General features: G+C 36.1%; 1 protein-coding gene across 6 annotated transcripts in view; it reads right to left on the bottom strand.

Annotated features, from left to right (window-relative positions):
• PEX1 (peroxisomal biogenesis factor 1) overlaps window positions 1–20,951 on the bottom strand; it is a 78,789-nt gene that overhangs the window by 4,567 nt on the left and 53,271 nt on the right. For 3 of the 6 annotated variants that reach the window (XM_082471677.1, XM_082471681.1, XM_082471676.1), the window contains 4 exons: window positions 19,964–20,140; window positions 18,639–18,869; window positions 17,429–17,623; window positions 17,028–17,158 (listed from right to left, as the gene is read on the bottom strand). In XM_082471677.1, coding sequence (XP_082327803.1) covers window positions 17,028–17,158; window positions 17,429–17,623; window positions 18,639–18,869; window positions 19,964–20,140 — 734 coding nt within the window. Of the gene's footprint in view, window positions 1–17,027; window positions 17,159–17,400; window positions 17,624–18,597; window positions 18,870–19,963; window positions 20,141–20,951 lie in introns of those variants that run through there. The other 3 variants (XM_082471678.1, XM_082471679.1, XM_082471680.1) reach the window with 3 other exon arrangements.

Genomic DNA, 20,951 nt, shown 5'->3' with positions numbered 1-20,951 from the left:
TATTCTTTTCTATTACTGTTTGTCACAGAATATTGAATATAGTTCCCTGTGCTATATAGTAGGACCTTGTTTATCCATCCTATATAAAATAGTTTGCCTTTGCTAATCCCAAACTCCCATCCCTTCTCTCCTCTACCCCACCTTCCTCTTGGCAACAACAGTTCTGTTCTCTATTATCTGTGAGTCTGTTTTTGTTTTGTAGATATGTTTATGTTGATTTGTATTGTATTTTAGATGCCACATATAAGTGCTATCATATGGTATTTGTGTTTCTCTTTCTGACTTTGCTTAGTATGGTAATTTCTAGGTCCATCCATGTTGCTGCAAAAGGCATTATTTCATTCTTTTTTATGGCTAAGTAATATTCCATTGTATTTATATACCACAACTTCTTTATCCATTCATCTGTCAATGAACATTTAGGTTGTTTCCATGCCTTGGCTATTGTAAATAGTGCTACTGTGAACATAGGGGTGCATGTAGCTTTTCAAATTATAGTTTTGTCTGGGTATATGCCCAGGAGTGGGCTTGCTGGATATGGCAACTCTATTTTTAGTTTTCTGAGGAACCTCCATATTGTTTTCCATAGTGGCTGCACCAATTTAAATTCCCAGCAACAGTGTAAGAGGGTTCTCTTTTCTCCACACCCTCTCCAGCATTTGCTATTTGTAGACTTTTTAATGATGGCCATTCTGACTGGTGTGAGGTGGTACCTCATTGTAGTTTTGTAATTAGTGACATTGAGCATCTTTTCATGTGCCTATTGGCCATCTGTATATCTTCTTTGCAGTAATGTCTATTTAGGTCTTCTGCCCATTTTTCGACTGGGTTGTTTTTTGTTATTGAGTTCTATGAGCTATTTGTATATTTTGGATACTAACCCCTTGTCTGTCACATTGTTTGCAAATATTTTCTCCCATTCCATAGGTTGTGTTTTTGTTTTGTTTATGGTTTCCTTTGCTGTGCAAAAGCTTGTAAGTTTGATTAGGTCCCATTTGTTTATTTTTGTTTTTATTTCTATTGCCTTGGGAGACTGACCTAAGAAAATATTGCTACAATTTATGTAGTAATATTTTATGTCAGAGAATGTTTTCCTGTGCTCTCTTCTACGAGTTTTATGGTGTCATGTCTGATGTTTAAGTCTTTAAGCCATTTCGAGTTTATTTTTGTGCATGGTGTGAGGGAGTGTTCTAACTTCATTGATTTACATGCAGCTGTCCAACTTTCCCAGCACCATTTGCTGAAGACACTGTCTTTTTCCTGTTTTATAGTCTTGCCTCCTTTGTTGAAGATTAATTGACCATAGGTGTGTGGGTTTTTTCTGAGCTTTCTATTCTGTTCCATTGATCCATATGTCTGTTTTTGTGGCAGTATCACACTGTGGAAGTATCACGTTACTGTAGCTTTGTAGTATTGTCTGAAGTCTGGAAGGGTTATGCATCCTGCCTTGTTCTTTTTCCTCAGGATTGCTTTCGCAATTTTATGGTTCCATATAAATTTTAGGATTATTTGTTCTAGTTCTGTGACAAATGTCATGGGTAATTTGATAGGGATCACATTAAATCTGTAGATTGCTTTGAGTAGTGTTGCCATTTTAACAATATTAATTTTTCCAATCCAAGAGAGTGGGATATCTTTCCATTTCTTTGAATCCTCTTTAATTTCCTTTATTAATGTTTTGTAGTTCTTAGTATATAAGTCTTTCATCTCCTTGGTCAGGATTATTCCTAAGTATTTTATTTTACTTTTTGATGTGATTTTAAAAGGGATTGTTTATTTACATCCCCTTTCTGATATTTCATTGTTAGTGTAAAGAAATGCAACCAATTTCTGTATGTTAATCTTGTATCCTGCTACTTTGCTGAATTTGTTTTATCAGTTCTAGTAGTTTTTGTGTGGAGTCTTTAGGGTTTTCTATATATAGTATCATGTAATCTGCATATAAATGACAATTTTACTGCTTCCCTACCAATCTGAATACCTTTTATTTTTCTTGTTTGATTGCTGTGGCCAGGACTTCCAGTACTATGTTGAAGAGAAGTGGTGAAAGTGGACCATAAGACGTTCCAGATTTTAGCAGGAAGGCTTTCAGCTTTTCACTGTTGAGTATTATACTGGCTTTGGGTTTGTCATAAGTAGCTTTTATTATGTTGAGATATGTTCCCTCTATACCCACTTTCTTATGGGTTTTTATCATGAACAGACGTTGAATTTTATCAAATGTTATCAGATTTTTTCTTCATCTATTGAGATAATCATGTAGTTTTTGTCCTTTCTTTTGTTGATGTGGTGTATCACAATGATTGATTTGCATATGTTGAACCATCCTTGTGACCCTGGCATGAATCCAAATTGGTCGTGGTGTATGACATTTTTATGTGTTGTTGGATTTGGTTTGCTAATGTTTTGTTGAGAATTTTTGTGTCTATATTCATCAAACATATTGGCCTGTAATTTTCTTTTTTGGTTATGTCTTTGTCTGGTTTTGGTATCAGGGTGATGGTGGTTTCATAGAATGTCTTTGGGAGTGTTCCTTCCTCTTACATCTTTTGGAAGAGTTTGAGAAGGATTGGTATAAGTTCTTTGCTTGGTACAGTTCCCCAGTGAAGCCATCTGGTCCTGGACTCTTGTCTGTAGGGAGGTTTTTTTTTTTTTTTTATTACAGATTCTATTTCATTTCTAGTGATTGGTCTGCTCAAGTTATCTATTTCTTCTTGATTCAGTTTTGGTGTGCTGTATGTTTCTAAAAATTTGTCCATTTCTTCTAGGTTGTCATATTTGTTGGCATATAATTGTTCATAGTATTCTCATGTTTTTTTTGTATTTCTGTGGTATCAGCTGTGATTTCTTCTCTTTCATTTCTTATTTTGTTTATTTGGGTCTTCTCTCTTTTCTTCTTGGTGAGCCTGGCCAGAGGTTTGTCAATTTTGTTTACGCTTTCAAAGAACCAGCTCTTGGTTTTATTGATTTTTTTTTCTATCGTTTTTTTAAATTTCCATCTTATTTATTTCCTCTCTTATCTTTATTATCTCCTTCCTTCTGCTGACTTTAGGTTTTGTTTGTTCTTTTTCTAATTCTTTTAGGTGGTGGGTTAAGTTGTTTAATGTGAGATTTTTGTTTCTTAAAGAAGCCTGTATCGTTAAGAACTTCCCTCTAAGAACTGCTTCTGCATCCCACTGATTTTGTATGGTTGTGTTTTCATTGTCATTTGCCTCAAAGTATTTAATTTCTTCTTTGATTTCATTGTTGACCCATTGGTTTTTAGTAGCATAGTGTTTATTCTGCATGTAATTTTTTTTCTCGTTTCTTTTTCTGTGGTTGACTTCTAGTTTCATGCCATTATGATCAGAAAAGACGCTTGAAGTAATGTCTATATTCTTAAATTTGAGACTTGTTTTGTGCCCCAGTATGTGGTCAACCCTAGAGAATATTCTGTGTGCATTTGAAAAGAATGTGTATTTTGGGGTTTTTTTTTTTTGATGTTATGTCCTGAAGATATCAACTAAGTCTAAATGTTCTATTATATCATTTAAGATCTCTGTTCCTTTATTGATTTTTTGTCTCAAAGATCTGTCCACTGATGTGAGTGGGGTGCTAAAGCCTCCTACTATTACTATGTTCCTGTCACTTTCTCCCTTTATATCTGTTAGTGTTTGTTTTTATGTATTTGGGTGCTCCTATATTAGGTGCATATAGGTTGACAAGCGTAATATCCTCTCCTGGTATTGATCCTTTTATCATTAGTGTCCTTCTTTATCTTTCTTTATAGCCTTGTTTTAAAGTCCATTTTGTCTGATGTGAGTATTGCAAACCCTGTTTCCTTGTCATTTCTGTTTGCATGAAATACCTTTTTCCATCCCCTTACCTTCATTTGTATTTTTCTTAGATTCCACATAAAAGCAATATAATATGATATTTGTCTTTCTCTGTCTTACTTCACTCAGTATGACAATCTCTAGGTCCATCCATGTTGTTGCAAATGCCATTATTTCATTCTTTTTTATGGCTGAGTAATATTCCATTGTATATATGTACCACATCTTCTTTATCCATTCATCTGTTGATGGACATTTAGGTTGTTTCCATGTCTTTCTCCAGATATATGCTCAGTAGTGGGATTGCTGGGTTGTATGGTAGTTCTATTTTTAGTTTTTTAAGGAACCTCCATACTGTTCTCCATAGTGGCTGTATCAATTTACATTCCCACTAACAGTGCAAGAGGGTTCCCTTTTCTCTACACCCTCTCCAGCATTTATTGTTTGTAGATTTGCTGATGATAGCCATTTTGACTGGTGTGAGGTGATACCTCATTGTAGATTTGATTTGCATTTCTGTAATAATTAGTGATGTTGAACATCTTTTCATGTGCCTCTTGGTCATCTCTTTGTCTACCCTGGAGAAATGTCTATTTAGGTCTTCTGCCCATTTTTTGATTGGGTTGTTTGTTTTGATGATATTAAGCCATATGAGCTGTTAGTAAATTTTGGAGACTAATCCCTTGTTGGTCCCATTCTGTGGGTTGTCTTTTCGTTTTGCTTATGGTTTCCTTTGCTGTGCAAAAGCTTTTGAGTTTAATTAGGTCTCACTTGTTTATTTTTGTTTTTATTTCCATTTATCTGGGAGTTAGATTGAAAAAGATATTGCAGTGATTTATGTCAGAGAATGTTCTGCCTATGTTTTCCTCTAAGAGATTTATAGGGTCTAGTCTTACATTTAGGTCTTTAATCCATTTTGAGTTTACTTTTGTGTATGGTGTTAGGGAGTGCTCTAATTTCATTCTTTTACATGTAGCTGTCCAGTTTTCCCAGCACCAGTTATTGAAGACTGTCTTTCCTCCATTGTATAGTCTTGCCCCCTTTATCGTAGATTAATTGACCATAGGTGCATGGGTTTATTTCTGGGCTTTCTATCCTGTTCTATTGATCTATAGGTCTGTTTTAGTGCCAGTACCAAACTGTTTTGATGACTGTAGCTTTGTAGCAGAGTCTAAAGTCAGGGAGCCTGATTCCTCCAGCTCCATTTTTCTTAAGATTGCTTTGGTTATTCAGGGTCTTTTGTATCTCCGTACAAATTTTAAGACTATTTGTTCTAGTTCTGTGAAAAATGGCATTGGTAGTTTGATAGGGATTGCATTGAATCTGTAGATTGTGTTGGGTAGAACGGTCATTTTGACAATATTGATTCTTCCAATCCAAGAACATGGTATATCTTTCCATGTGTTTGTTTCATCTTTGATTTCTTTCATCAGTGTCTTATAGTTTTCAGAGTACAGGTCTTTTGTCTCCATAGGTAGTTTTATTTCTAGGTATTTTATTCTTTTTGGTGCGATGGTAAATGGGATTGTTTAACAACAAAAGATGAGAAAGAGAAATTCAATAGAGTATAGAAATGCAATACAGGGACTTCCCTGGTGGTGCAATGGTTAAGAATCCACCTGCCAATGCAGGGGACACAGGTTCAATCCTTGGTCCAGGAAATCCCACATGCTGCGGAGCAATGAAGCCCATGCACCACAATTACTGAGCCTGCGTGCTAGAGCCCGCGAGCCATAACTACTGAGCCCGCGTGCCACAATTACTGAAGCCCATGCACCTAGAGCCTGTGCTCCGCAACAAGAGAAGCCACTGCAATAAGAAGCCCGCACACCGCAATGAAGAGTAGCCCCTGCTCGCTGCAACTAGAGAAAGTCAGCACACAGCAACAAAGGCCCAACACAGCAATAAATAAATAAATAGATAGATAGATAGATAATATTAAAAAAATAAAAGAATCTGTCTTACAAGGCAGGGGACACTGGTTTGATTCCTGGTTGGGGAACTAAGATCCCACATGCCACAGGGCAACTAACCCATGCGCCACAACTTGAGAGCTCATATGCCGCAACTGCAGAGCCTGTGCACCATAACTAGAGCCCACGCACCACTAGATAGAAGACTGTGCACTGCAACGAAAGATCCCGTGTGCCACAACTAAGACCTGACACAGCCAAATAAATAAATAAATATTTTTTAAAAAAAGAAACAATTGTAGTCACCCTTCTATTTAAAATTTAAAAAAAGGAAACGCAACAGATTTCTGTGTACTAATTTTGTAACCTGCAAATTTACCAAATTCACTGATGGGCTCTAGTAGTTTTCTGGTAGTGCCTTTAGGATTTTCTGTGTATAGTATCATGTCATCAACAAACAGTGACATTTTTACTTGTTCTTTTCCAATTTGGATTCCTTTTATTTCTTTTTCTTCTCTGATTGCTGTATATAGGACTTCCAAAACTATGTTGAATAGAAGTAGTGAGAGTGGACATCCTTGTCTTGTTCCTGACCTTAGAGGAAATGCTTTCAGCTTTTCATTGTTGAGTATGATGTTTTGCTGTGGGTGTGTTGTATATGGCCTTCATTATTTTGAGGTATGTTCCCTCTGTGCCCACTTTCTGGAGAGTTTTTATCATAAATGGGTGCTGAATTTTGTTAAAAGCTTTTTCTGCATCTACTGAAATGATCACATGGTTTTTACCTTTCAATTTGTTAATGTGGTGTATTACAATGATTGATTTGCGGATATTGAAAAATCCTTGCACCCCTGGGATAAATCCCATTTGCTCATGGTGTATGATCCTTTTAATGTATTGTTGGATTTGCTTGCTAGTATTTTGTTGAGGATTTTTGTGTCTATGTTCATCAGCGATACTGGTCTGTAAATCTTTTTGTGGTTTCTTTGGTTTTGGTATCAGGGTGATGGTGGCCTCATAGAATGAGTTTGAGAGTTTTCCTTTCTTTGCAATCTTTTGAAACAGTTCAGTTAACTTCTCTCTAAATGTTTGATAGAATTCGCCTGTGAAGCCATCTGGTCCTGGACTTTCACTTGTTCGGAGTTTTTTAATCGCAGTTTCAATTTCATGACTTGTGATTGGTCTGTTTATATTTTCCATTTCTTCCCGTTTCAGTCTTGGGAGATTGTACCTTTCTAAGAATTTGTCCATTTCTTCCAGTTTGTCCATTTTATTGGCATAAAGTTGCATGTAGTAGTCTCTTATGATCCTTTGTATTTGTGTCCATTGTAACTTCTCCTTTTTCATTTCTAATTTTATTGAGTCCTCTTCTTTTTTTCTTGATGAGTCTGGCTAAACGTTTATCAATTTTATCTTTTCAAAGAAACAGCTTTTAGTTTCATTGATCTTTGCTACTGTTTTCTTTCTTTCTATTTCATTTATTTCTGCTCTGATCTTTTATGATTTTTTTCCTTCTACTAACTTCAGGTTTTGTTTGTTCTTTCTCTAGTTGCTTTAGGTGTAAGGTTAGGTTGTTTGTTTGAGATTTTTTTGTTTCCTGATGTAAGACTGTATTGCTATAAACTTCCGTCTTAGAACTGCCTTTGCTGCATCCCATAGGTTTTGAGTCATTGTGCTTTCGTCTCTAGGTATTTTTTTATTTCCTCTTTGATTTCTTCAGTGATCCATTGGTTGTTCATAGCATATTGTTTAGCCTCCACATGTTTGTTTTTTTACAGTTATTTTCTTGTAATTGACTTCTAATCTCATAGTGTTGTGGTCTGAAAAGATGCTTGATATGATTTCAACTTTCTTAAATTTACCGAGGCTCACTTTGTGGCCCAGCATGTGGTCACTCTTGGAGAATGTTCCACATGCACATGACAAAAATGTGCATTCTGCTACTACTGGATGGAATGGTCTATAAGTATCAATTAAGTTAATCTGGTCTCATGTGTCATTTAAGGCCTGTATTTCCTTATTGATTTTGTGTCTGGATGATCTGTCCATTGATGAAAGTGGGTTGTTAAAGTTCCCCACTATTACTGTGTTACTGTTCATTTCTCTCTTTATGGCTTTTAGTATTTGCCTTATATACTGAGGTCCTCCTACACTGGGTGCATATATATTTACAATTGTTATATCTTTTTGGATTGATCCCTTGATCATTATGTCCTTCTTTGTCTCTTGTAGCAGTCTTTATTTCATAGTTTATTTTGTTTGATATTAGTATTGCTACTTCAGCTTTCTTTTGATTTCCATTTGCATGGAATACCTTTTTCCATTCCCTCACTTTCAGTCTGTATGTGTCCCTAGGGCTGAAGTGGGTCTCTTGTAGACAGCATATACACGGGTTTTGTTTTTGTATCCATTCAGTCAGTCTATGTCTTTTGGTTCAAGCATTTAATCCACTTACATTTAAGGCAATTAAAGATATGTATGTTCCTATTGCCATTGTCTTGTTTTGGATTTGTTTTTGTATGTCTTTTTTCTTCCCTTCCTCTCTTTTGTTCTCTTGTGGTTTGATAACCATCTTTAGTGTTGTGTTTGGGTTGCTTTCTTTTTTGTGTGTATCTATTGTTTTTGGGTTTGCTGTTCCCATGAGGTTTTGATATAGCAATATATAAATGTACAAGGCTGTTTTACGTTGCTGGTCTCTTTCCTGCCTAGAGAAGTTTTCTCTGTCAAATCTGAATGAGAGCCTTGCTGGGTAGAATGTTCTTGGTTGCAGGTTCTTCCCTTTCTTCACTTTAAATATATTGTGTCACTCCCTTCTGGCCTGCAGTCTCTGCTGAGAAATCAGCTGATAACCTTACGGGAGTTCCCTTGTATGCTATTTGTCATTTTTCCCTTGTTGCTTTTAACAGTTCTTTGTCTTTAATTTTTGTCAATTTGATTATTATGTGTCTTGGCATGTTCCTCCTTAGGTTTATACTGCCTGGGACTCTCTGCGCTTCCTGGACTTGGATAACTGTTTCCTTTCCCATGTTAGGGAAGTTTTCAGCTATTGTCTCTTCAAATATTTTCTCAGGTCCTTCCTCTCTCTCTTCTCCTTCTGGGACCCCTATAATGCTAATGTTGGTGCCTTTAATGTTGTCCCAGAGGTCTCTTAGGCTGTCTTCATTTCTTTTCATTCTTTTTTCTTTATTCTGCTCTGTGGCAGTGATTTCCACCATTCTGTCTTCCAGGTAACTTATCCATTCTTCTGCCTCATTTATTCTGCTATTGATTCCATCTAGTGTATTTTTCATTTCAGTTATTATATTGTTCATCTTTGTTTGTTCTTTAGTTCTTCTAGGTCTCTGTTAAACATTTCTTGTACCTTCTCGATCTTTGCCTCCACTCTTTTTCCAAGATCTTGGACCATCTTCACCATTATTATTCTGAATTCCTTTTCTGGTAGGTTGGCTATCTTCACCTAGTTGTTCTTCTGGGGTTTCATCTTGTTCCTTCATCTGGGACATATTCCTCTTCCATCTGATTTTGACTAACGTCCTGTGACTGTGGTTTCTGTTCCACAGGCTACAGGATTTTAGTTCTTGCTTCTGCTGTCTGTCCTCTGGTGGGTGAGGCTGTCTAAGAGGTTTGTGCAGGCTTCCTGATGGGAGGGGCTGGTTCCTGCCCCTTGGTGAGTGGGGCTGGGTTTTGTCCCTCTGGTGGGTAGGGCTTTGCTCAAGGAGACTTTAAGCCCCTTGTCTGCTGATGGGTGGGGCTGTGTTCCCACCCTGTTGGTTGTTTGGCCTGAGGCGTCTCAGCATCGGAGCCTACAGGCTGTATGGTGGGGCTAACAGCGGCCTCAACTGCTGCTGCCAGTGTCTTTGTTCCCTCAGTGAGCCACAGCTGCCCCCCACCTCCGCAGGAGATCCTCCAATACTAGCAGGTAGGTCTGGCCCAGTCTCTTATCAAGTCACTACTTTTCTTCCTGAGTCCTGGTGCACACGAGACTGTGTGTGCCCTCCAAGAGTGGCGTTTCTGTTTCCCCCAGTCCTGTGGAAATCCTGTGATCAAACCCTGCTGGCCTTCAAACCCAGATTCTCTGGGGCTCCTCCTCCTGTTGCCAGACCCCCATGCTGGGGGAAGCCTGACATGGGGCTCAGAACATTCACTCCTGTGGGATAACTTCTTGGAATAACTGTTTTCCAGTTTGTGGGTCACCCGCCCACCAGGTATGGGATTTCATTTTATTGCAGTTGCGCCCTTCCCACTGTCTCACTGTGGCTTCTTCTTTGTCTCTGGATGTAGGGTATCTTTTTCGGTAAGTTTCAGTGTTTTTTTGTCAATGGTTGTTCACCAGTTGGTTGTGATTTCTGGTGTTTTCGTAGGAAGGGGGTGAGCTCACATCCTTCTACTTCACTATCTATCTTCAGCTAATCCTCCTCCATCCCCTTACTTTCAATCCATGTGTGTCCTTTGCACTAAAGTAGGTCTCTTGTAGGCAGCATGTTGTAGGCTCTTGTAGTAATCTTTTGATTTCCATTATAACTAAAAATCCTCAGGTAGTTGGATGGGTGGGTCAGCCCCTTGATTGCATTCAGGCTGCAACCCAGTTCTTTGAGGAAATAAAACAGACTGTCCTTATTTTACAAATTAGAGTCTGCAAAACCAGGAATGTGGCTCTAGAAACAATTCAAAAGTTCACCTCACTTTACCAACCCCCAAACCTCCCCAATTCATCTCAAAATGCTTGCAGATACTGTAAAAGATCAGGATGTTAGAACTGTTCTAAAAAGACAGATAGATAGGAAATTTTAAATAGTAGTTACCCTAGACTTCTGATAATAAAGAAATATACCTTAAAACTCCTAGGAAGGGGCTTCCCTGGTGGCGCAGTGGTTGAGAATCTGCCTGCCAATGCAGGGGACACAGGTTTGAGCCCTGGTCTGGGAAGATCCCACATGCCGTGGAGCAACTAGGCCCGTGAGCCACAACTACTGAGCGTCTGGAGCCTGTGCTCCAGAACAAGAGAGGCCTGCTCACTGCAATGAAGAGTGGCCCCCACTTGCCACAACTAGAGAAAGCCCTCACACAGAAACGAAGACCCAACACAGCCAAAAATAAATAAATTAATTAATTTAAAACAAACAAACAAAAAACTCCTAGGTAAAGGAAACAATCAGCAAAACAAAGAGAACCTACTGAATGGGAGAAAAATGGGCAGAGGATCTGAATAGACATTTTTCCAAAGAAGACATACAGATGGCCAACAGACACATGAAAAGATGATCAACATCTCTAATCATCAGAGAAACGCAAGTCAAAACCACAGTGAGATATCACCTCACACCTGTCAGAATAGCTATCATCAAAAAGATTATAAATAACAAATAATGGCAAGGATGTGGAGAAAAGGGGACTGTCCTACACTATTGGTATAATGAACATTTGTGCAACCACTACAGAAAACAGTATGCAACCCAGCAATCCCACTACTGGGCATATACCCTGAGAAAACCATAATTCAAAAAGAGTCATGTACCACAATGTTCATTGCAGCTCTATTTACAATAGCCAGGACATGGAAGCAACCTCAATGTCCATCAACAGATGAATGGATAAAGAAGATGTGGCACATATATACAATGGAATATTACTCAGCCATAAAAAGAAACAAAATTGAGTTATTTGTAGTGAGGTGGATGGACCTAGAGTCTGTCATACAGAGTGAAGTAAGTCAGAAAGAGAAAAACAAATACTGTATGCTAACACATATATATGGAATCTAAAAAAAAAAAAAAGGTTCTGAAGAACCTAGGGGCAGGACAGGAATAAAGACACAGACTTAGAGAATGGACTTGAGGACACGGGGAGGGGGAAGGGTAAGCTGGGACGAAGTGAGAGAGTGGCATGGACATATATACACTACCACATGTAAAATAGATAGCTAGTGGGAAGCAGCCACATAGCACAGGGAGATCAGCTCAGTGCTTTGTGACCACCTAGAGGGGTCGGATAGGGAGGGAGGGAGGGAGACACAAGAGGGAGGAGATATGGGGATATATGTATATGTATAGCTGATTCACTTTGTTATACAGCAGAAACTAACATACCATTGTAAAGCAATTATACTCCAATAAAGATGTTTAAAAAATAACAACAACAATATGGAGGTGCCTCAGAAAACTAAAATTATAGAACTACCTTATGATCCAGCAATTCCACTCCTGGGTATATATCCAAGGAAAACAAACAGTAATTCAAAAAGATACATGCATCCTAATGTTCAAAGAAGCATTATTTAGAATTGCCAAGGTATGGAAGCAACATTAAGTGTCCATCAACGAACAACTGGCTTAAGAAGATGTAGTATGTATACACAGTGGAATACTACTCAGCCCTTAAAGAAGAATGAAATACTGCCATTTGCCACAACATGGATGGACCTAGAGAATACTATGCTCAGTGAAATAAGTCAGAAAAGACAAATACTCTGTTATCACTTATTTTGGAATCTAAAAAATAAAACAAATGAATGTACAAAACAAAACAGAAATGGACTCACAGATATAGAGGACAAACTAGTGGTTACCAGTCGATAGAGGGAAGGAGGGAGGAGCAAGGCAGGAGCTGGGGATTAAGAGGTACAAACTACTATGTATAAAATAAGCAACAAGGATAGATTGTACAGCACAGGGAAATACAGCCATTATTTTGCAATTTTAAGTGGAGTATAATCTATAAATATTGAATCACTATGTTGTACACCTAAAGCTAATATAATATTGTAAATCAACTATACTTAAAAAAAAAACTCCTATGAGAAAACTTGCATTCTTCCTCTGTCCCTTGAAGATGTAAATCTTATGTCTTTGAAATGTAAACACCCAGGAGATAGCTAAGATACTGCCTATAATCACCTGAGACTGGGGAAAAAAAAGGAGTTGAGGGGAAGAGGCTTTTAAAAAATAGACTGCTATAAAAACTTCCATGGCTAACACTTTGGGATGGAAGCTACAGGGTCTGTTTGTCTCTGTGTGTTTATGTTACGTCTATGGATATGTTATGTATATGTGATACTTTTCTACGTCTGGATGAATATTGCCAAAATTAATTTGTAAAAAGATCTATTTAATTGGGTTAAAGAAAAAAGCACTCATCAAATTTAATATTTCTAAACTCTCAGAAACATAATACAAACCAATCCAAATTCTTCTCAAGTTTATGTGATCTGGGATAATTTTCAGTAAGTAAAAGCTAGTTTAAGTATATATACCTGTTACAAAATTTGCCATGGTGGCTGTTTTAATGTTTCATGAAATTTTCATAAGTAATCTAAATATGATTGTTTAAAACTTAACTAGTTCTTAAGTGAACTTCTCAACAATAATTAAGTTTTATGATACGTCTACTTAAATAGTTTCCAGAATCTCTTTGGTAACTTATACCCTTAGAGTTTTGGTAAGTGATGAAATTTCTTTGGATATCTTGATCATTTCTAAATAAAATACTGAAACATTAATTATTGAACATTTACTTACTTTTGGCTTCTTACTACATAGGAACTAAAAATACTTGGATGTATATAAATAAATGTGTCCTATTCTACACTGAAGAATTGTACTGTAAAAGTGTATTCTTTTAGAAATTATGAAATGTATGCATTAATTTGCCAGTCTACAGAATGCTGGTGTAACAGTTCACAATCACTAGAAATTAAGGTTTAAGTGTTAAGAATTCTAATTTATATAATTAAAACTGAGAAATAATAAGGAAAACAACTGTATGCAACTCTATTCTGATTGTTTCAGAATGGGAAAGAGAATAGAGGACAAACTAAATGGGTATGGAAAGTTGGAGAGAGAGACTTTTACTTTGTCAAGCTCGCTAAAATGGAATGAATTTATTATAAGTGTTCTAAAAATAAGTTTTACTTTTATATAAGTACACTACTGATATTAAAACTTTTCTTCTCTTTCAGGACAAAATTTTTTTGGACTATTGGTCTGCTATTGATAAGACTGAAAGGTTTTTCTTTACTTTTTAAGTAGTCTGCCTAGAAAACAAAAATAATTTCCTATGCCTTATGTCTGATTGCTTAAGAAAATGCTTTTCTCTAAGGTGTTTTTTGTTGTTTGTTTTTTTTACAACTATGTAACTTTCTGTATTTGCCTGCAAAGTTTTGAATTGTCACTTTGGTTAAGTGAATAGTATTGTTTAACAGTGATCTATAATAGTATGGTGTTTTAAAACCAAATATTTTTGACAAACCTCTCCAAAATCAAATTCTAAATAAGGCTTTTTGACCTTTAACTCTGGGATTTTCCAGAGGGCCCCTGGAACATCTCAAAAGATTTGTTCTCTCTCTCCCCTTATAAAAAGAGAGATATAAATTCGGATTACTTGATATATTAAATTACATGGGAAACACTGAAATAATACTAAAAGTTATATTTATATGGATATGTTATTAATATGTCTTATAGAAACTGTATAAAATTCCTAAATATCTGATATGTAATATTATCAACCATAATTCCAATCGTCTTAAAATATTGTGTCAGAAATAACCAAATTTCCTTATCAAATGCATTAAAATGAAGTTTCATCAGATCTTTAACCATGGCCATTTTTAAGTCTTTTGTCATTTACAGTTATTGTAAAAGTGTTCCTGCAAAAGTGCTTCATCTTCAGTGAGACTCATGGAAAGGACTCTAACAAGAACAGGTTTCTGATAATTTTCAATTTATACCACTGAATTAGGTAAGAATTTGCAGAACTCTAATGGGGAAACTGATGGCTTCATAAAACTGCTAACAAAAGATCCATAAAAATTAACTACATGGGACTGAATGAACTACTGAGGATCATTATAATTTTTATGACTTTGTTTGAAACATTGTTCTTTTATGTTTTGTTTTTCCAGATTTAAGGAAACCTTTTTCTTTTCTCTTAAGCTATCAGTAATTTGGTAAAATATACCTTTGTGAACCAAGATGAAACATGTTTTTCTCCTACCTGATCCTTCCAGAATTCAGAAACTCTTAGTGAGCATTCTTATTTTCATGGATACAGTTATTTCCATAAGTTCAATAAGAATCCTTTCTCCTTGTAACAGGACACAATTGGAAACATTGGTTATATCATCAAGGCTTTGACTGGAATGTCGTATTTGAGAATGTGCATAGAACAGAAAAACAAACTAGACAGTTTTAAGGAACTAAGGTTGATTTTATGGAGCCAATAAACCTCCTTGGAAAACCAGCCTGGTACCTTGCTTACAGAGTTCCCAGTAACCTTACCAGGTGAGTAAGGAAGGTCATTTCCTGGCAAGTACAAGGACTTCAGGCTATTTTGGGGACCTCTAAGAGAGAAATTAACCCAAATACAGTTGACCCTTCAACAACACAGGGGTTAAGGGTGCCAACCCCAACCCTCCACCCTCTAACACACAGTCAAAAATCTGCATACTTACAGTCAGCCCTCTGTACCCACAGTTCTGCATCCACAGATTCAACCAGCCATGGATTGTGCAGTACTGCAGTACATGTTTATTGAAAATGTGTATAAGTGGACCCACGCAGTTCAAGTCCATGTTGTTCAAGGGTCAACAGTACATAGCTATTGCAAGCAAAATCTGATGGTAAGTCCTTGGCTCGGGTTCCTAGCCTCAAGAGGCTTTTGAAAGGTCAATCTGAGATTCCTTATGAAAATTTCCAGGAAAGGAGATTTAAAAGCATCTATATGGTCAATTACTATTCTTGTCGAACTTATGTAAATAATCAGGCCAAGTTTAGTGCAACTAGACTTAATAGTTTAGTCTTACTGTGGTTACCTTTGTTAGAAATGGGGGTCATTGTAGAGAGAGAAATCATGTTTCAGTAATACACCTTTATGGATATCAGATTCTAGTGCTGTTAATTGTCTTTGACGTTTGGATTTCTACCTGTAAACTAGACTGGATCCTGAATTATTCTAGTTTCCACCCCAAACTGCCATGTGGATTATATTGACTTAAAGGGAATCAAGACCCAGCAGACTCAAGAAAAGCTTTTTACCTCTCCCTTAACTGCCTAAAAGAATTTAGATACAGGGCCTGCACCAGAAAGAGCTATTACCAGAGATAATTTTTTTAATCTCAAAAGACTTATCTGCATGACAGGACAAACGTCTGATTACCAAACAAACACCTGTTCTTCCCATTTTCCTGTGAATTGCCCTCCTCCCCTTTGAAGTCCAGGCCGTTATCTCTGTCCTTAGCTCAGGATAGTATATAAGCCTCAACTGCCTGACTGACTTTAGTCTACTATTTTTATGCAGATCCTGAATGTACAAAATTAGTTTTTCTCCTGTTAATCCATCTTATGTCAATTTAATTATTAGACCAACCAAAGAACCCAGAGGGGAAGGGAAAATTTTTCTACCCTTTCAATGTACACATGCATGTACACGTACGTGCATGCATACCCCAGAGTGTAGCAAAATTCAACAAGAAAGTTGTAACTTCTAAAGACCAGGAATACATTTTTTTTTCCCATTTTTAACTTTCTTTAAATTGAGACATAATTGACATATAAGGTTGTATTAGTTTTAGGTGTACAACATAGTGATTTGATATATGTATATATTGTGAAAGAATTACCACAATAAGTATAGATATCATCCATCATCACCTCAGTTACTTTTTCTTGTGAAAAGAATTTTTAAGATCTATTCTCTTAGTAACTTGCAAATATATACTACAGTATTGTTAACTGTAGTCATCATGCTGTACATTACAGAGGAATGCAGTTCTTGAATTAAGTTGAATCATTAACCTAGAATGGTTCCCAGTCTATGGGTCTCAGACTCCAAAGTTACTAGTGAGACAACTGCAAGCCTATAAATTCAAATGTATATTAAACATGGTCTACAAGTGAATAAATGTGAATGTATTTAAATGTTCTTTAATTATTAATGAGATTAATAAAATACAAATTATTTTGAAAACAAAACAACAGTTGTATTTTCATAATTTTTGGAAACTGTATAGTGGAATCATTTTGGGCTTTTGATTTTCCTTTTTTTTTCTTTGATGCTTTTAAAATTAAACCAAGTCATTAACCAATTCATTTGATTACATTTGAATTATTTATAATGAAAATTCATTTTTGACTTTTATATTCCTCAAGTTTTTGGGTATTTAAACGCATGGCTACGAAGCAAATGTTTTGAATTGCTTTTAAATATTCAAAATATTATTTGTGATTTTAAAAGAATTTTAAACGTTTGAATAACTATCACCTGCAATAATATCTATACTTCTGAATCAGAATCTTTTACTTACAGCTCAGCAAAGTTCTTCCAGTCATCTTCACTGATGGATGGCCTTGTGTGACTGAGCGCAGTCATTAAATGTGACTGACTAATAGCCAGACTGGTTCTGATGGGGCCTGGCTGGTTAAGGGCATCATCCTCCTTAAATAAAAAAAAAAAGACAAAAAGTTAACTTAGAGATGTGATGAAAAAGGAAGTCCAAGTGTTATTTCTTTTTGCCAGTTTTCTTAGACTATACATTCCCTTTCTCATAAGATTACTAAAAATTGTTAGCACATAATCATTTGACTGATCGATGTGTTTCAGTCCCTTGTTTATAGAGCTCATTTACCAATCAAAAAAATACATATCAAAAAGGAAAAACAATTTTTAAAAAGTTTTACAATTATAATGAAGAGGAAAAAGCCATACTCCAATGTGGCTTTGGTATCTGCCTTTGATAATACTGATATCTGCCCTCAGTTGATCTCTTTGTTCCTGTGTGAGCTCTTGATAACCCTCTTGTGAGGCTGTTTTGAAGACTGGGGGTTGTGAAGACTGATCTTTCCCAGGAACTCCAGGAAAATCCCGAGTCATGGAGCTTGGGGCTGACAGGCATTGTGAGCTCTGTGTTGTTCGGCATAATAATGAGAGAGGGAAGGGAGGGAAAAAGAGCAAAGGAGAAAAAAATTATGTATTTATCAAAGATAGAATTATGAACTTTAAGCAATAAAACTTTAACATGGGTAAGCTTACATTTTACGTAACTGAAATTAAGCAAGTTTAAAATACGTTCATATTCTATAAAGGTTCATCTATACCTATGTTGTTGAACCACCACAGAGTGAAAACTGCCATCATACAAGGTTTTTATAATGCTTTGTTATTAAATCCACCACAAATGCCCTAATGATAGGGTATATACTAAACTAAGGTTCTGGGACATTTCTACATTTAAGTTAAGAAACAGAAAACAAAGACTAGAATTAAAACAGCTTACTATTATGGAGAATAAAAATGGGTTATGTTTATATTTTTTAAAACCTAATAAAGGAAATTTATCCCAAAATTACTAAATATTTGTAAAAATGTTATGTTAACCAATAAAGCAACAGTGAACCACTGTTAATTTTTTGAGATATGTGTCAAATGCTATTTTAATTTAGAAAAACAATGATATTGCCCAAATTTAATCTAAACATTTTCCTTGTTGAAACACTACTACTACTAATAACTTTTTCACTGTGCTTATATTTTTCCACCAGAAGTATTACCAATAGATAACATTTGGTTGTTAGAATTTTTGACGTTATTGTACCAAATTTCTCATTATCCTCAACTGTTCTACAATAATAGAATTTAAGTTTAATACAAAATGAATCTGCTACTAACGATGTTTTAAAGCCACTAATGAAGGAAGAAAAACCTGAAAGAAACTAAAGGGTAATCACAGCCACTGGCTACTTCGGCTCCCCTTACTGCCAGCTCTGTCTTAACATGGAATGAAAATGATTAGTGTAAGAAAAGACTGTTTTACTGAAGGACAAACCAACCAGAAAGAGCGTGTGGGGCTAGTTAGGACATAAATTACAACAACATACAGCTGTCTATTTCAGAATTGTACAGTGACTGCACAAGGTACCAAATCAGAAGAGGTTCCGTTTCCAAGTTCTGATTCATAAGAGCTTCCAAAGTAGAGTCGGTACATATTGAATTTTGATTCATCTGGAAGCACCTCAGACATCTCTAGAGAAACAAGGGACTGCTCTAAGCCACATTCTCCATCTCCAGCTGAATCATCAGAGCCACTGCTGTGGTTAAGAAAAACCATTGAAGACAGACTCAGGTCACTATCAGAGCTGGAACTGCCATCCTAAAACACACAAAAGGACAACCAGTTGTAAAGCTCTAAATAATCCACAATTCAAAAATAAACCACATAGAGACAGCATTCTAATAGACCAGTACAAGGAAACTTGAGGCATTTTTTTACAAAAGCTCTTATTGATTCTCTAATGGTTCTGAGTCACATCACAAAATTTTAACTATTAAAATAAGGAAAGACCAAACGGAATCTGTAGATAACTTGCCAACCATCTCCCCCAAAACTAACAAAGCTAGGACTCAGACCTCAATTTTACTTTCATGTCTCTTTCAATTCATATTTTTCTACTCTGAAATTATAAGCACTCTATAACATGGTTGATTCATCATTAGAGAGTAGTTTACTTGTAAACACCTTTTTTCCCCTTTCATTAGCAGAAAAAAAACTTCAATGGCTTGCCAAAATAAATAGCAAAAACTTGGTAGTATCTAAATTTAATCCCTGCAAGAATCTCCAACAAAATGTAGGAGAGGGGAGTATATAGTTGAAAAGCCTTCCCAGAAAATATATGGTAAAGTCCATAATGTGGCAGAGATCAAATTATTTTCTGCCAAAATTAAAATATTATACTTAGAGAAAAAAACTGATTCTAGGGCTGGAGTACAGAGAGTATAAGATAAACCTAGAACATCTTGTTGTATAGGGAAGTAAGTAAGTGATCAAAGGATGAAGAGGACATATCAAAAGGACACAGAAGCCATCCAAAAGGGGCTCCTACTGGCCATATCTGGGACAATCTGAGTTTCAAAATAACTATCTGATGATCTTTTTTAAAAGTAAAAAACGAATTTAAAATCTCAATATAATTCTTATCTCAATTCAAAGAATATCCTTCCACACACCAACATATTTTGCCAATAGTAAGGTAATGTTAAAGAAACAGACACCAAACTCTTCATATAATTACAAATTCTCTGCAAAGCCAACATTCCAATTATGGTACACTTGACTAAAGGTAAATTTCTATACAGTTAACTAAAGTTGTTAAAAAATAGGAATTTTTTTTAAGGTTGAAATTTTGACACTGAACTGCTCATATCGCTCATAAGACACCATAGTAACGATCTCCTCATATAACTCACCTGCAGCCCACAGGACAGCAGCCTTCCATGTAAGGCCTCTAACTGGGCATTGTAAAGTAAAGCTTTCAGATCAGCTCCCGTAAAGGAGTTGGTTACTGATGCCACGTTCTGAAGGTCCACATCATCTGCCAGAGGTAGAGAGTCACTGAGAACGTTTAAAATTTCAAGACGTGACACCTGAAGGGAGAAAAACTAATTGATTTAACAAATAAAATTGAATATGTTATTTTAAACTGTGTATCTTAGGATTTTTCTTACAAATTCACTTCATATATCTTATAAGCTTTACAAATAAGTTGAGGAATGTACCACTAGGCTACATCTATCTTCCTTGGAACTTTTTCCCTAACAGAAGGAACACAGGGAGGAAAATGAATGAAAATCAACATTCTTAACTATTCAGTGTAAATCATTTCTTATTCAGACAGTGCTTATTTTCTAGATTTGGGCAAATGAGTCAAGAAAGTGTTTTGAAAGGAAAATTAAAATAACTGCTACATGTGATATATAGATATTTTATACCTTTGGCTATTCATTTGTCTATTTCTTCTTTTACTCAGTCATTCATTTCTAAATTTGGGAACAAGAGCTCCATCGACATAGGACTAGGAAAAAGTCATATCTCTATGTACATGCATAGATGCTTCCTAGTCCTATGCTTGATTCAGTATCAGTCTTTTGTCAGGATAATGAGGTGTGTGATCTTTGAACACAGGGAACATGGACATGCAATACTTGTTTTCCTTCTTGTTTTTCCAATTGGCCAACACTGAAAGAGTATAAAGTTTTCAGACTTGCATGGAATGGCTGGGCCAAAAAAAGGCTTTGCATCTAATTCAGAATCTTTTCATACTGTAAGAAAGCAGTGACTAAGGCCTTTGTCGAAAGCTGGTCTTCTAAGGACAACTTCTATTACCTGGCAGAAGTAAAGTTCACAAGGAAAGAGCATAGCATTTGTTGGATTTTGGACTCAAAATATGAAATTGTC

Source organism: Balaenoptera physalus, assembly GCF_965194825.1.
Source record: "Balaenoptera physalus genome assembly, chromosome: 8".
NCBI classification, from domain to species: Eukaryota; Metazoa; Chordata; class Mammalia; order Artiodactyla; family Balaenopteridae; genus Balaenoptera; species Balaenoptera physalus.
Note: the sequence above shows the minus strand (reverse complement) of the source record. Positions and strands in the feature narration are given on the sequence as shown.